Source organism: Alligator mississippiensis, chromosome 7 (assembly GCF_030867095.1).
Source record: "Alligator mississippiensis isolate rAllMis1 chromosome 7, rAllMis1, whole genome shotgun sequence".
NCBI classification, from domain to species: domain Eukaryota; kingdom Metazoa; phylum Chordata; order Crocodylia; family Alligatoridae; genus Alligator; species Alligator mississippiensis.
This window is the reverse complement of record NC_081830.1, coordinates 10876966-10892052: the sequence shown is the minus strand read 5'-3', so window position 1 is coordinate 10892052 and position 15087 is coordinate 10876966. Positions and strand designations below refer to the sequence as shown.

Genomic DNA, 15087 nt, shown 5'->3' with positions numbered 1-15087 from the left:
CTACAAGAGCCATCAAAACACCGTAAATGATACAGACCAGTGCTTCTCAATCTTCTTGAGGCTCAAGGCACCCCTCAATGCCAGCTTTTGGTTTCACTTGCTTTTTTTGACTACAGGAAAATAGCACAGTTCTGTTGCAAAGAATTCAGAGCCCCTAGCAGGTCAGAATGTTTTTGACACAATAGATTCCTGTTTGAGATCCCTGGGTGTATCTTATGGATCAGGTTTGCACACCTAATAGTGCTAACGTTGAGCTGCACAAAAGCACCCTTGAAAGGGACCTCTGCACACCTGTAGATGCTGTGACACCTTGGTTAAAGACACTTTAAGGTAGGTAACAGTCTGACCCTAATGCCTTGCTTAGGCACTAAGTGGTACATAACCTTCCGAACCCTTCTCTTAATACTATTTCTTCATATCTGTATCTTTTTTCCCCCCTTTCTCTTGGTGTTGAGGGCTTATTTTAAGGTTAGCACTTGATTCTACAGCTCCCATCACATGGGATGGGCTTGGTCTGTCTAAATATAGATGACAACTCAATCTGAGGAGTGTATATGTAATTTGCTTTCTGACCTCTTCCTTTTGGGCAGTTTCTCCCCCTCGTTCGATCATTTTTACGTAGATGAAATGCAAGTTGCAGATGATGGGCAACTATAGGCCTGTCAGTCTTACCTCAGTCCTGGGGAAACTCTTTGAGAAGATCATCAAGGAGCACATCTGTGATGGGCCGGCATCGGGGATGATGCTCAAGGACAACCAGCACGGTTTCATTAGGGGCAGGTCATGTCAGACCAACCTGATTGCCTTTTACGATCAGGTCACAAAAGCATTGGATGCAGGTGTCACCGTGCATGTAGTCTTTCTGGACTTCAGCAAGGCCTTTGACACTGTCGACCACCCCATCCTCATTAAAAAACTAGGCGACTGTGGCATCGATGCCTACGTGGTCAGATGGATTGCTAATTGGCTAAAGGGTCCTACTCAGAGGGTGGTGGTGGACAGGTCATATTCGACCTGGGGGGAAGTGGGGCAGCGGAGTCCCCCGGGGCTCGGTCCTTGGGCCCGCACTGTTCAATTTCTTTATCAGCGATTTGGACGACGGGGTGAAAAGCAACCTGTTCAAATTTGCTGATGATACCAAAATTTGGGGTGAGGTGGGCACGTTAGTAGGGAGGGAAAGACTACTATAGACCTACTTCACAGTCAGGACGGCTAGGATCTGGAACCAACTTCCAAGGGAAGTGGTGCTGACTCCTACCCTGGGGGTCTTTAAGAAGCGGCTTGATGCCTACCTGGCTGAAGATCTACAAGGTCCTACTAATCTATCCAGGTCGGAAGGGACCTAGTAGTCTTCAAGTCCAACCCCCTGCCTGGGCAGGAGGAAAATTGGGCTCAAATGACCCCAGTCTAAACAGGATGCGTTTCAATACTGACGAGTGCAGGGTGCTGCACTTGGGCAGTAGTAACCAGCAGCACACTTATAAGATGGGAAACTCCCTTCTTGAGAGCATGGAGGCAGAAAGGGATCTTGGAATCATCATTGTCGGCCCATGTTCATCTTGGAGTCAATGCGAGGTCACGGTCAGCAGGGCTAACCGGACCTTATCATGCATCCACAGGTGCATCCCGAGTAGGTCCAAGGAGGTGATCCTCCCCCTCTACGCGACACTGGTCAGGCCACAGCTGGAGTACTGTGTCCAGTTCTGGGCACCCCACTTCAAGAGGGATGTAGACAACATTGAGAGGGTCCAGAGGAAGGCCACCTGCATGATCCAAGTACAGTAGGGCAAACCCTACAATGAGAAGCTACGGGACCTGAACCTGTTCAACTTTCACAAGAGAAGGCTGAGGGGGGACCTGGTGACCATCTATAAACTCACTAGGGGGGACCAGAAGGGTTTGGAGGAGACCTTGTTTCCCCCAGCACCCCCTGGGATAACAAGGTATAACGGCCACAAGTTGTTGGAGAGTAGCTTTAGATTAGACATTTGTAAGAACTACTTCACAGTTAGGGTGGCTAGGACCTGGAACCAACTTCCAAGGGAAGTGGTGCTGACTCCTACCCTGGGGATCTTTAAGAAGCGGCTTGATGCCTACCTGGCTGGGGTCATTTGAGCCCGGTTTTCCTCCTCCCCAGGCAGGGGGTTGGACTTGAAGATCTACAAGGTCCCTTCCGACCCTACTTCTATGATTCTATGATCATTTCCTGTCTCCTTATCTGGGCCAGTCTTCAGCCTCTGGCTTGTCAGGGCTATTACGTGGTTTTTATAAACCGCTGGACTCCCTTCTTGGGTGCCTGTCTGCTGTTGGGAGAACTGAGCCTGTTGCAGGTGCTTCATCATTCTGTTGTGCAGCTTGTACCAGTAGGTGACCAGGCAGGAGTCTGAAAGAGTGGCACTGGGCAGGGTTGCCAGTCTGCTGCTAGTCACCGAGCACCAGTTTCCCAGTATACAGAGGCTGTATCAGCTGTATATGTCTTGTTACTTTCCTCTAGGGCTCCGTGTACCAGAAGACAAATGCAATGTCTGAAATCAAGAGAGTCAATAAAGACAACTTCTGGGCCAAAGCAGAGGTGAGTTGTTTTGATCACTGAGGTGAGGCTGGATTGGGCTCAGGGGCTTGGATTTTTATCTCGGTTGTTCTCCGCTTGCCTCTGGCCTGCCTTCTCCTGGAGGCTGCATTTCTTGCCCAGTGTTGACCAGACTAAAGGCATGGGGAGGACTGTTTCTGCTGGGGCTGATGGCTCACAATCAACAGAAGTGACTAGAAAAGGTCTTAGTAGCAATCTGGGTCCTCTAGTTATCTCCTTACAAAGTCCCTTTTTGGATCTGTACAGAAGAGTCCTTGTATGCAGTGTGAACCCAAATACAGGCACGTGTGGGTTGGAAATAGATTTCTTGTGTTTTGAGAAAAGGCAGGAGCCTTGGGCATTTCTGAATCTAAGCCAACTTCTATCTGGGTTATTGTCCGGCCATGCCACTCTAGGTGAATTCTGTGCAGTACTACCTCTGGATATGGAAGCGTCCCAGTGCTTAATTGCTAATAGCTTTGCTTTTCCCAGTGTCAGAGATGACTAGCTTGCTAGTCTAACTTTTGTGGAAAGAGCTTTGAGAGGAAGCTAAGGGAGGCTGGCATTGGATTCTGAGCAGGCTGATCTTTGTGACGTTATCTTCCCTTCTAGTCTCCTGTGAAGGCAGCCAGTTCATGGCTGCAGTCGAACATAGCTATTGTGGAAGGTTGTGCTGATGAACTGGGAGGTTTGTCTTCAGTTACTAGGGTTAATCCCATGGAGATTTCTTGGCAGGGACCCAGTGCATAGAGCAGAGGACTCTTGGGTTCTGTTTCTCAATCGGCCAGGTGGCTGTGGTCACTTGGAGCTATTCCAGGTATCGGTCTCCACTCTAGATGCTGAGAAGCAGTGGAGGCCATGAGTTGGCTGTAGCCGGAGTCATATCTAATCAGACAGTGAACTCTGTCCTGGATGGCTTCAGAAGGTGCAAGTGGGTGTGCTGCATCTGGCAGCAAAGAACCTGATATGTCCTTAGGGTCCCTGAACTGAACAAGCAGACTTGAGCAGGTGCCCTTGAAGAGAAGGAATGTTACAAAGGAAATGTGCTCCTCAAAGTGCTCCATGCCTTCCTGTCCTAGTCTGATCCAAGCCCTGTGGCTCCTCATTTAGATGCTGACCTAACAAAAGCAGGGCAATCTGGGAGAAAGTGCTGTTGCCATTTGACATGACAAGAGGTGCAGAGATGGGGTCACACTCGTCCATGTTCATTTGACATTAAACCAAAGCTGGTATGGGGTCTTTTTCCTTCCCACAGAAAGATGAAGAGAACCGGCGGCTAGAGGAGAAGAGGCGAGCAGAAGAGGAGCGCCAGCAGCTAGAGAGAGAGCGCCGGGAGCGGGAGCTGCAGGAAGCAGCTGGGCGCGAGCAGAGGTTTAAGGAGCGAGCCAGTGAGATCGATGCTCAGAAGTGAGTCTCTTCTTTGTCCAGTGAAACTCTAATAGCTTTCCAGCTTCCTCCTTGGAGCTGTTTCTGTTCTGCTTTTGTTCTTTACAGCCCAAGGTGCAGTTAGGCTGACAATACTGCTTGGGAGGGCTGCAGAATATATAACCAACTCAACCTGACCTTGAGAGACTGTTCCATTGCCCGTCCCACTCAGGCTTCAGTGTCTCCTGCCCATCAGCCCTGGCTTCCCCCATTGCTGTTGGCTAGGAGACAAACCAGCTTGGCTGAGCTGGTCCCAGGGAGTTGCAGATTTGCTCTGTGTGCGTGCACAGTAGCATTTGCTTTCAGTTCAGTTTCTCAAGTGCATTTCCTGACAGTGCAATTCCAGGAAGTCTCTATTCAGGCGGTGGTTCTTGTCCAGCCTGGTCTCTGCCCCTGCTCCTGTGTGCTCATGCTGTTCACCACCACACACTTGCTCTTGGGACAAATATACAACGTACCCTCAATCCACAGGTCTCCAATTGCATTGGAGGGTCCTTCCGGTTGCACCAATGTGCCAAGCTTCTCCATAATGCCAACATCCAGTAGTTGCATTGGGAGCAGTACAGCAATGTACAGAGCAGCAGTACAGCATTAACCTGTCTAAAGGTTTCTGAGAGCAGAGTTCAAATTGTAACACCTGATCTGAAGGGCCTGGTGAGCTGTTGAATGGGATTACTGCTTTGGCAATTCACTGGAAGGTCCCAGATGGCAAAGCTGCTGCCTCAGTGGTACGTAACAAGCTCTGACCATTGAGCAGCTTCACCTGTGAGTCTTCATGTGGTCCTGTCCCCAGCCAGGAGTAGGGACATGTCTGGGCAGTCTGTGCCTCTGCCTAGGGGAGCTGCTTTCTCTTAGAGCCCCCCTGACAGAACTTACTGGACCTGCAGTATGACTGCAACACTCACATTTTCCTCCGAGGACTACAGCTCCTTGTCCACTGCCACCACCAGTATTGTTACAGAGCACAGGCACAAAAGATGGTTCCCATGTGGTGCACTTCTTGCACTCTCTATGCCATTCTCCTCTTTCTCTGCATGGCTCTGCTGTGCTTCTATGCATGCTGAGTATGTTAGCATGACAGGCTGCAGACCCCTATAATAGAAGATGGCTCAGCGGATAAGGGGTGTATAGGGTCACAGCCCTCCATGAACCATTGCCTTTCCAAGTACTACCCCAACATCCAACCTCATGCATACCTCACATGGGTAATTAGAAGCAACTTCCAAGTCCAGAACCAGGGCTGACACCACAGATCTTGAATGCACAGGTAGCTTCCTAAATGCTACAATGAATGCTTTTTCAGCCATCGTTGGTTTGACCCTCCCTCTCACTTCAGTGATACACCCTAATACAAAACATCCCGTGAAAATTTACAACCCATTAACTAGGCCTGGAGTTTGACTTCCTGGATGGTAAACATGAGGGGGTGGCTAAGGGCCCTGTGGGCAGTGAAAGAAAAGTAGCTGAGGTTGAGGTTGGGCATGCAACTATTTCCTTCCTTTTTCCCTGGCCTCTGTGCGGAGAACCTAATAGCATTCTTCACCATTAAACCTTTTAGTATGAGGTCACAGTGTGATTTGGGGCAGGTTTTAAACCTCTTAAAGGTGCCCTTTCCTTCTGGCAAGAAGGTGTTCATGATTTAGGAGTGCCACAAGAGTCTGGGCTGGGGGTCTACTGCTTGGCAAAGAAAGGCTTGTTTGTATTATTGGGAAGAGGTTCTCTAAAACCTCAGACTGCCAGTGTGGAACTGTAGTTCTGCATCACGGTGGACAGAGCAGTATAGAATAATAGAAAATTAGGGTTGGAAGGGACCTCAGGAAATCATCTAGTTCAACCCCCTCCTAAAGGAAGGACCATCCCCAACTAGATCATCTCAGCCAAAGCTTTGTCTAGCCAGGTCTTAAACTTCCAGGAGTGGAGTTTCTACCACCTCTCTAGGTAACATGTTCCAGTGTTTTACTACCCTCCTAATGAGACAATTCTTCCTAATACCTAACCTAAGCTTCCCTTGCAGCTTGGGACCATTGCTCCTTGTTCTGTCATCTGTCACCACCGAGAACAGTCTAGCTCCATCCTCTTTCAACACCCCGCTCCCCTCCGCTTTCTGATAGTTGAAGGCTGCTATTAAATCCCTTCTCAGTTTCCACTTCTTTAGACTAAAGCCCAGTTCCCTCAGCCTGTCCTCGTAAGTCATGTACCCCAGACCCCTCACCATTTTTGTTGCTCTCCACTGGTTTGTTTCCAATTTTGTCCACATCCTTTCTGTGGTGGGGGGCCAAAACTGAACACAATACTCCAAATGTGGCCTCGCCAATGCTGAATAAAAAAGAATAATCACTTCTCTTGCCCTGATGGCAACACACCTACCAATGCAACCCAGAGTGCCATTAGCCTTCTTGGTAACAAGGGCACACTGCTGGCTCATATTCAGCTTACTGTCCACTGTAACTTCCAGGGCCTTTTCTGCAGAGCTGCTGCCCAGCCAGTCAGCCCCAGCCTGTACTGGTGCATGGGATTGTTCCATCCTAAGTGCAGGACTTTGCACTTGCCCGTGCTGAACCTCATGAGATTTCTTTTGGCCCAATCCTCCAACTTGTCTAGGTCACTCTGAATCCTAGCCCTACCCTCCAGCTTATCTACTACTCCCCCTATCTTGGTGTCATCTGCGAACTTGCTGAAGGTGCGCTCTATGCCATCTTCCAGGTTGATGAAGACCTTGAACAAAACCAGCCCCAGGACCTACCCCTGGGGCACTCCACTTGATACTGGCTGCCAGCTAGACATCGACCCATTGATTACTACCCTCTGAGCCCAATGCTCCAGCCAGTTTTCTATCCACCTTGCAGTCCATTGCAAACTGCCTTGACTTGCCCAGGAGAATGATGTGGGAGACTGTATCAAAAGCTTTGCTAAAATCAAGATATATCACATCCACTGGTCTTTCCATGTCCACAGAGCCAGTCACCTCATCATAGAAGGCAATCAGGTTGGTCAGGCGTGACTTGCCATGACCGGTTTGTCAGTATCCCGCAGCTAGGCTGTCTGTGGCTAGGGCCCAGCAGCAGTGAGCTAGAGAATCCAGGCCAGCTGGGCTTCTTGGCTCTGGAGAGGGAGGGAACTGTTCAGCCTGGTTTTTGTTTAACCACAGTCTGTCATTTGATAACTGCAGGAAATTCCAGCAGCAGCAGGAAGTGCAGAACAGAGACAAGGAGAAGCAGCAATGGGTGAGTTTTGAGGATCACTGATTCCCATGGCCTGTTACAAATGAAACTTGCAGAAATGCAGGGAGAACCTCGACCCCCCCCCCCCCCACCAGTTGGGTTGTCCTAGAGTAATATTGTATGGACTGCACTGGTGGGAGCTCCAGATACAGGCACCAGCCCTGGTGCTATTGGGAACATGGTTTCTCTCCAGGTTACACTGATGATACTGAGTTGTCATGCATGATGGGGCTAGGAGTCGGGAATGTAACTGATGCCACTCCCTCCAGCACTCCCACTTGATTAGGAGCTTTGACAGACTGGCTTGGTCAAAACATTTCCCATAGGGTGCTGTGGGAGGTGTAGCCTCTTTCTCCAGAACTTTCCTGGTCGGCTGTTTACTGTCCTGCATGCTTTCAGTGTCTGTCCCTTGTTCCCATGCCTCTGGGGTTGGAAGAAGCCAAGTTTTCTTAGAGGTAGGGGGCTTTGGCCGTAGAAATCGAGCAAGGGGTTCCTGACTAGCTATGTGACTTGCTGTGAGGGTAAAGGGGTTGTCTCATGCTGCAGAAGGAGCAGGAAGAAGAGTACGAGGCCAGGCAAAGGAGGGGTTTCCGAAGGAGCGAGTCTGTGGAGAAAGCTCAGGTAGGTGAGGGAGGAAGCTCAGATGCATCTACTGTTGGTGCCTATCGGCAGACACTAAGCTGTGGTCATGGGAACTGTTATGCAAAGCATGCTTTTCTTGCCACTTCTACATGTGCTGTAACTCGAGTCTTGGCACCACTGTGTTGTAAATACTTTGCATCCTGCCACCTTAATCTATTTTCTCAAAAGCCTCCTTCATCTGGGCCATAACAGTGATTTAAACTGGCTGTCCTCTTTGGGGCTTGGAATACAGACTGCTATCTTCTTGCGGGAAGGAACAATCTTTCTAGGGCTGTTTTTGTCCTCCCTAGCTACTCCAGGGAAGAGGAATCAGTAACACTGAGTGATCCTAGGGTGTTGCATGACTGCTTATTATTACACTCTGATCTCAAAACATCCTCTTGCATTGTACAGGCATGAGACTAAATTGCTTCTCAGTCTTCATACTGTCCCATGCTTCCATTTGGATAGATAACTTTGTTTCAACTGGATTAAGGTATGTGCCCTTCTTCCATCACAGGAAGCAGCATCACTTATAGCACAAAGATCTGTGAACCCACGGGACATCTTCCGGCAGAAGGAAAGGTCCATGTCTGCAGAAACAACGGCTGTCTGTTCTCAGCCAGGTATGAAGTGGGGTTAGATTGGCTCCTAGACTGAAGAGTTATGGTGCCTCCTGGGGAAGGTATTTTCCAGTGCCAGGTTAACGGAGCATAAGGAAAAAATGCATATGTGCAGAAAGCTTGGAGTTATTATACGGAAGGGTTTGCCATCATGTCTGGGATAGCACTCAAGTTGCATGCCTAAAAGCAGCAGTGAGATCCTGCTTAAGCAAGCTAAGTACTGATAATACTCTTATTGCACCCTCTGTGGCTTGCACTATAGGCAGAGCAATGTCTAGAACTGTTTGCCAATGTTTCCCAGTATAAGGCTCTTGCTAACAGCTGTGCCAGACTTAAACAGCAGAGGATGAGATTTTTCCATGCTTGGTGACTAATACCTGCATGTGGCTTTTTGGCTTTAAAATCTGATTCTACGCAGAAAGCCATGTGGTGATCTAGTCAACTTCTGTAATTCATCTACCCTGGGGTATGCCTTCAATACCGGTTGTCAACATACCCCATAAGAAACAAGATTGTGTGGTACCTAAGAGTTGGAAAAATAAATGCCTCATCAAAGCAGTTATACTTGATGAGCTCTGTGTGGATATTCTTTTCCTGGTCTTATTTTGGAAGTGCTTAATCCCTTCTACTAATGGATTAATCCAATTTGGCCTCAGTTACTCTGATTTACAAATTTAAGAATTCATACAGGGAGTCGATGTGGAATAGGTGTTCTGCTTGAAACCTGTTTTCTGACCGACTCCAAGTATTCTTCCCTATGTAGACATGACCTTAATGGAGCAATGGAAAATGTTGTCTCCACTGTATTGAAGTGGTTACTAGTCCAAAACCAGCAATGCTATTTTTAGAGAGGGAGGTACAAGGAAAACTGACTTGAACTAGACATATGAAGTTTGGACAGATGACAGATAGAGAGGAGTATAAGAACATTGCTCAGGCATACAGGGATGAATTCAGGAAGGCCAAAGCGCAACTGGAGTTGCAGCTAGCAAGGGACGTGAAGGGTAACAAGAAGGGTTTCTACAAGTATGTCGGTTACAAGAGGAAGATCAAGGAACATGCGAGTCCCTTACTGAATGGGGGAGGCAACCTAGTGACAGATGATGAGGAAAAAGCTGAAATAATGCCTCTTCTTACCTCAGTCTTTGTAGGCAAGGTCACCTCCCAGACTACTGCACAGGGCAGTACAATTTGGGGAGAAGGCAAGAGTAGCCCTTGGTAGTGAAAGAACAAGTTATGGACTGTTCAGAAAAGCTGGATGTGTACAAGTCCACAGGGCTGGATGCAGTGCATCTGAGGGTGGTGAGGGAGTTAGCTGATGTGACTGCAGAGCCACTGGCCATTATCTTTGAAAACTCATGGCAATCGGGGAAGGTCCCAGGGAATTGGAAAAGGGTAAATATAGTGCCCATATTTCAAAAAGGGAAGAAGAAGGATCCAGGGAGCTACAGACCAGTGACCTTCACCTCAGTCCCAGGAAAAATCATGGAGCAAATCTTTAAGGAACCCATTTCTAAGCCCTTGGAAAAAGTGATCAGGAACAGTCAGCATAGATTAACCATTGGCAAATCATGCCTGACCAACCTGATTGCCTTCTATGATGAGATTACTAGCTCTGTGGATATGGGGAAAGCAGTGGAAGTAATATACTTTGACTTTATCAAGTCTTTTGATATGGTCTCCCATAGCATCCTTGCAAGCATGCTGAGGAAGCATGGGTTGGGCATAGAAAGCTGGCTGGATCATTGGGCTCGATAGATAGTGATCAATGGCTCTGTCTAGTTGGCAGCTAGTATCTAGTGGAGTGCCAGGGTCAGCCCAGGAGCTGATTTTGTTCAGTATCTTCATTAATGAACTAGAAGATGGGATGGAGTACACCCTCAGAAAATGTGTGGATGACACCAAGATTGGGGGGAGTAGTAAATATGCTGGAGGGTAGGGCTAGGATTCAGAGAGACCTGAACAAATCAGGGGATTGGGCCAAAAGAAATCTCATCAGGTTCAACAAGGACAAGTTCAAAATCCTGCATTTAGGGCAGAAGAATCCCATGCACTGCTACAGGCTTGGGACCAACTGGCTAAGCAGCAGCTCTGCAGAAAAGGACCTGGGGGTTGCAGTGGACAATAAGCTGAATGAGTCGGTATGCCCTTGTTACTAAGAAAGCATACTGGGCTGCATTAGTAGAAATGTTGCCAGCAGATCAAGGGAAGTAATCATTTCCCCTCTATTCTGCATTGGTAAGGCCACACCTGGAGTAGTGTGTCCAGTTTGGGCCCCCCCACTATAGAAAGAATGTGGACAAGTTGGAAAGAATCCATCAGAGGGCAGTGAAAATGGTTCAGGGGCCGGGGCACATGACTGAGAGGCTGAGGGACCTGGACTTATTTAGTCTGCAGAAGAGAGAGACTGAGGGGAGATTTGATAGCAGCCTTCAACTACCTGAAAGGTGGTTACAAAGAGGATGTAGCTGGACTGTTCTCAGCGGTGGCAGATGACAAAACAAGGAGCAATGGTCTCAAGCTGCAAGGGAAGTTTAGGTTAGGTATTAGGAAGAACTCTTTCACTAGGAGGGTAGTAAGACACTGGAACAGGTTACCCAGAGAGGTGGGGAACCTCCATCCTTGGAGACTCTTAAGACCCAGCTCGACAAAGCCTTGGCTGGAATCTCGTTGGGAATGGTCCTGCTTTTAAGCAGGGGGTTGGACCAGATAATCTCCTGAGGTCCCTTCCAGCCCTAATCTTCTATGATTGTATGTCTCTACTGTTGCCTTGAATACCCCTTTCTTACGGGTATTGTGAAGAAGCAAGTCATGCTAATGTGTGGTGGCAGTGGGTGCTGTAGATTGCCTCACAAGGAAGGAAATAGCCTTTCATGGAGGAGGTTTGGATGGGGTGCAGTAATTAAAGCCTAGGGGCTGCAAATTGACCAGTGATGGTGAGTGACCAGCTGCTTCATTCTTTAAGCAGTCTGTCCTGTGTGCTGAAATGAGGTAGCGGGAGATGTGGTGACAGCCTTGGTGTTTCCCTCGCCAGAAGTGGTATGTTCTCTGAACGAGGAAGCCTGGCAGGACTTGTCAGGAACTCAGCACTACCTATTTTAAGTTTTCAATTATATAACAACTCATCTAATTGTTTCCTGTGACATAGTCACAGTACCTGTTTGGAGAACAGACTGAAACTTGCTTTAACTGGTGCCTGTATGGGTTGAGGTTCTTCAACTTCAAACATGCTTGCAGAAAGCTCTGAGCTGTGGAAGAAATGGCAGGAAATGGCTCTTCACTGACCTTCCTCAGTCTTAAAATGTGCACATGAAATGTTGGTGTCTGCAGACCAGGGGCTAGACTCTGACCTGTGAGATCCCTTCTACTCCCATGGTCCCAAGGTACATTTGTGGTTTGGTAATTGATTGATCACTTAGAAAGATTTTTGTGAGCCCTAGTACTGTGGTGTCTTCATGTTGTGGTGAGCTAGGGACACCCCAGTTTGCTTTATATGTCTACAGTTCTGGTGTTATGATAGACAGGCTTGTAGGAGTGATTTGCTCAGGACTTAATGAGAGACCTGGATCGAACTCAGAGTTGAATGGTAGAGTAGAATAAAATGGATGAGTCCTTCCTTTTCCTACATTGCTCCTTGGAAATGATTGACCTGTAATATGGATTAGACCCTTGTCTTTGACCCCTCATGAGCACTCTCTGCAGTCCCATTGCTATTGGCATCCATTGCTTAAAATTCAGTAAGCAGTTCTGTTAAAGGTGTATCTATAGGTTTGCCCAAGCTCTGCTGGTTCAGTAGGACTCTGGGAAGTGGAAGCAGTAAGAATGCATTTGCCAGTAGAATCTATAGGCCTGAGGGAGTTTCATCCAAGTAAGGATGAAACTTTCTTCCCATGAACTTCTCAGAGCAGTACCACTCCTTGGTAATCAGCTGCTGCAGTGCATATTTGAAAGGGTTAACTACAGAGGTTGGAAGGAGACTCTTCCCACTCTCTCAAGTAGACCTTGTTTGCTTGGAGTACCTTGTGTATTTCTGACTTCCTTCCTCAGGCAAACTACGGAGCCCCTTCCTGCAGAAGGGGAGCAGTCCTGTCCAGACTCCCCCTTCCCCAGTCCATTCAGCTGTGCAAGACTCTCATCCATTTTCAGTTCAGGAGATGCCTCCAGCCTCCTCAGTGCCTGGGCCAGGTATATTGCTGTTTTATACCATGTCTATAAGGGGGAAGCTTTTCCACCTCAGTGCTCAATGGACTCTGCTGGGGTTTGGAGCTTTGACTCTAATCCAAGTTAATGTTTAAGGTGGTGTTAAAACTTTCAGGTCCATCCCATCTTCACAGACCCATAGTATCTTGAAGAATTTGCCTTGAGGCTGGACACTTGGTATGCTTTACCTCATGTTGCAGGTCAGGTGAAGTGGTAAAGAAGATGTTTTCAACTCATGATGGAGAAGCAGAAGCAAACCCATCTTGCTTTGCTTACCAATAACTCAAATGCCAACTGAATGCTCAGTTAGGCTTGTGAATAGCTTTTGCTGAGCTAAAAAGCCTTTCCTGGAGAAAAGAACACTTGATCATATAAATTTGAGTAGTGGATAGTTTGCCCAGATGGTCAGTGTTCAGGGCCCAGTTTTATGTAGCTGTTCTAGTGTGCTGGGCACTCTGCAAATGTGTGACAGTCCTTTGCCTTGGGGTGTTTCTTCCTAGGCTCAGTCCTATAAATTGTACCAGGCATAGTATTTGCAGACACAAGCAATCCCATGATCATGGCAGCAAAAGTTAAAACATAAATTAGGTAAAAATATGCAGGTGACACTTCCTCTGGTTTTCCTTCTCTTCCCTCATTTTGTGTTCAAAGGGAATAATCTGCTTGAAAGCTCTGCTAATGCATTGTTCAGGAACAAATGCAGGGTGTACAAAGTCCCTCATAAGAACATTAACTCCTGTGCATTGTATACAGTATTTATTCCCATGTAAGGGTGTTTAATATGATCTAAATAGCACAGTGTATAAAGTTTGGGTGAGGCTTTTTTTTGTACAGCACTTGAATCAAGCAGGTGTTCAGGACTTTGAACATGCAATGGCTACTGTAATGTTAAGTGTTAACTAACAAGGAGTGGGAAGTTCCTGTTTCTATTCTTCCTAATCACCTTGTGCTGGCTGCACCTGATAATAGTTAAATGACACCCAGGGGAATTACTCCAAGGTGCTATTTTTTTTTTTCCAAAAACCCAACCAAACAAAACATTTTAATGGGTCTGTTGTAAGCTTCTCTGAAGTTTTTAGAGGGAAGGTGCCAAAAAAATAGTATGGGACAAAATGCCCTGAAGGGTTAGTATTGAAAATCAGCCTGAGCCCTCAACCCTTTCTCAATTTGCAGCTGCTTAACCCAGAAGTAATTAGTCTTCACCTTGTAATACTCCTCACTCAAATGAACCCAAAGAATCATCCCCGCAGCGCAAGTTGTAGTTAGCAGGCATTTACCAGTAGGGGCTGCTGTGGTCCAAGTGATCTCCTGTTTTACGTGTTTTCCTGTCTTCTGTGTTGAACCTCACCTGAATCATTGATCCAGGCTGCTGCTAACAAAAGTAGCAGCTAGTTGCAACCCTGCGTGTAGATGCTGAATCCAACCTTTAAACATTTTTAGTAGTTAATGCTGCAAGCTGAAAAAGCCAAGTTGCATAGATGATAGTTTTTCTACCTCTCTTCAAAACTTCTACTCCGCCCACTAAGTACTGAGCATAACCCCAAGGCACCCTTTTCCTTGCATCTCTCCTATGAATCCATGTCTAAGTTTCCCCCACTTTTACCCTTTATTGGGAGGGCGGGAAAAAGTCTAAAACAATCGTTTTGCAAAGTTACTCATTCCTGCATTCACCAGACCCCCATCAGAAGCAGGAGAGAAGGAAGTAATTTCCCAACCAGTGAAAGGAGCATAGGGAGCTAGAGTTTGGGGGAGGAGGGGCATGCAAGTAAGGGAAAAGACCTGAAAATTAAGTGTGGCATTACAGGTCTTAGAGGTGGCTTTGCAGAGCATGTCACTGTAAGTAGAGAGTAGGGTGGGTTTCTTGCTGTTGATAAATGACCCTTTAATAGTATATTGTCGTCTCAGCCGTGAGTTTGGACAGATGTATGCTGTACCGTTCTGATGGGAGGGGAAAGTTGGTTTGACTTGGTGAATTACTCTACATATCCTTCCAGGTGACTCTGCTGGACAGGACACCAGTTACCATCAAAGCGTCCCCATTTCTCAGGCACAAATGGAAGAGGAAGATTTATACGAGGAACCACCAGATGAGTCTGTCTATGAAGAACCCCCTCAGGTGGGTTGTAGTATAAATACAAATGGGGTGATAGAACATCCTGCATGATGCAGGTGGGAGAAACCTGGGAGAAAATCTGGCATCTCCTATGGAAATAAAACACAATGCAGCATGGCCTTGTCTTATGCTTGGGGGAGGGCTCCCATAAAAGCCTCAAGGCATCTTCTAAATTTAGATGTATAGGGACAGTTTCCTCCATTGAACAGTAGCCATATGTGCTGTCCAGGGGTGATTAGGAACAGCTGGTTTGACTGCAGACTGGCTGAGGAGGACTGCCCCTAGCACCCCTTAGGTATTTCATAGTTGTTAGGG

The 15087-nt window shown here is 47.3% G+C and overlaps 1 protein-coding gene across 4 annotated transcripts in view; it reads left to right on the top strand.

Annotated features, from left to right (window-relative positions):
- DBNL (drebrin like) overlaps positions 1 to 15087 on the top strand; it is a 28114-nt gene that overhangs the window by 8820 nt on the left and 4207 nt on the right. For 3 of the 4 annotated variants that reach the window (XM_059730548.1, XM_019481160.2, XM_059730551.1), the window contains 7 exons: positions 2495 to 2572; positions 3825 to 3976; positions 7164 to 7218; positions 7762 to 7836; positions 8357 to 8462; positions 12507 to 12644; positions 14654 to 14775. In XM_059730548.1, coding sequence (XP_059586531.1) covers positions 2495 to 2572; positions 3825 to 3976; positions 7164 to 7218; positions 7762 to 7836; positions 8357 to 8462; positions 12507 to 12644; positions 14654 to 14775 — 726 coding nt within the window. The remainder of the gene's footprint in view (positions 1 to 2494; positions 2573 to 3824; positions 3977 to 7163; positions 7219 to 7761; positions 7837 to 8356; positions 8463 to 12506; positions 12645 to 14653; positions 14776 to 15087) is intronic. The other variant, XM_059730550.1, reaches the window with a different exon arrangement.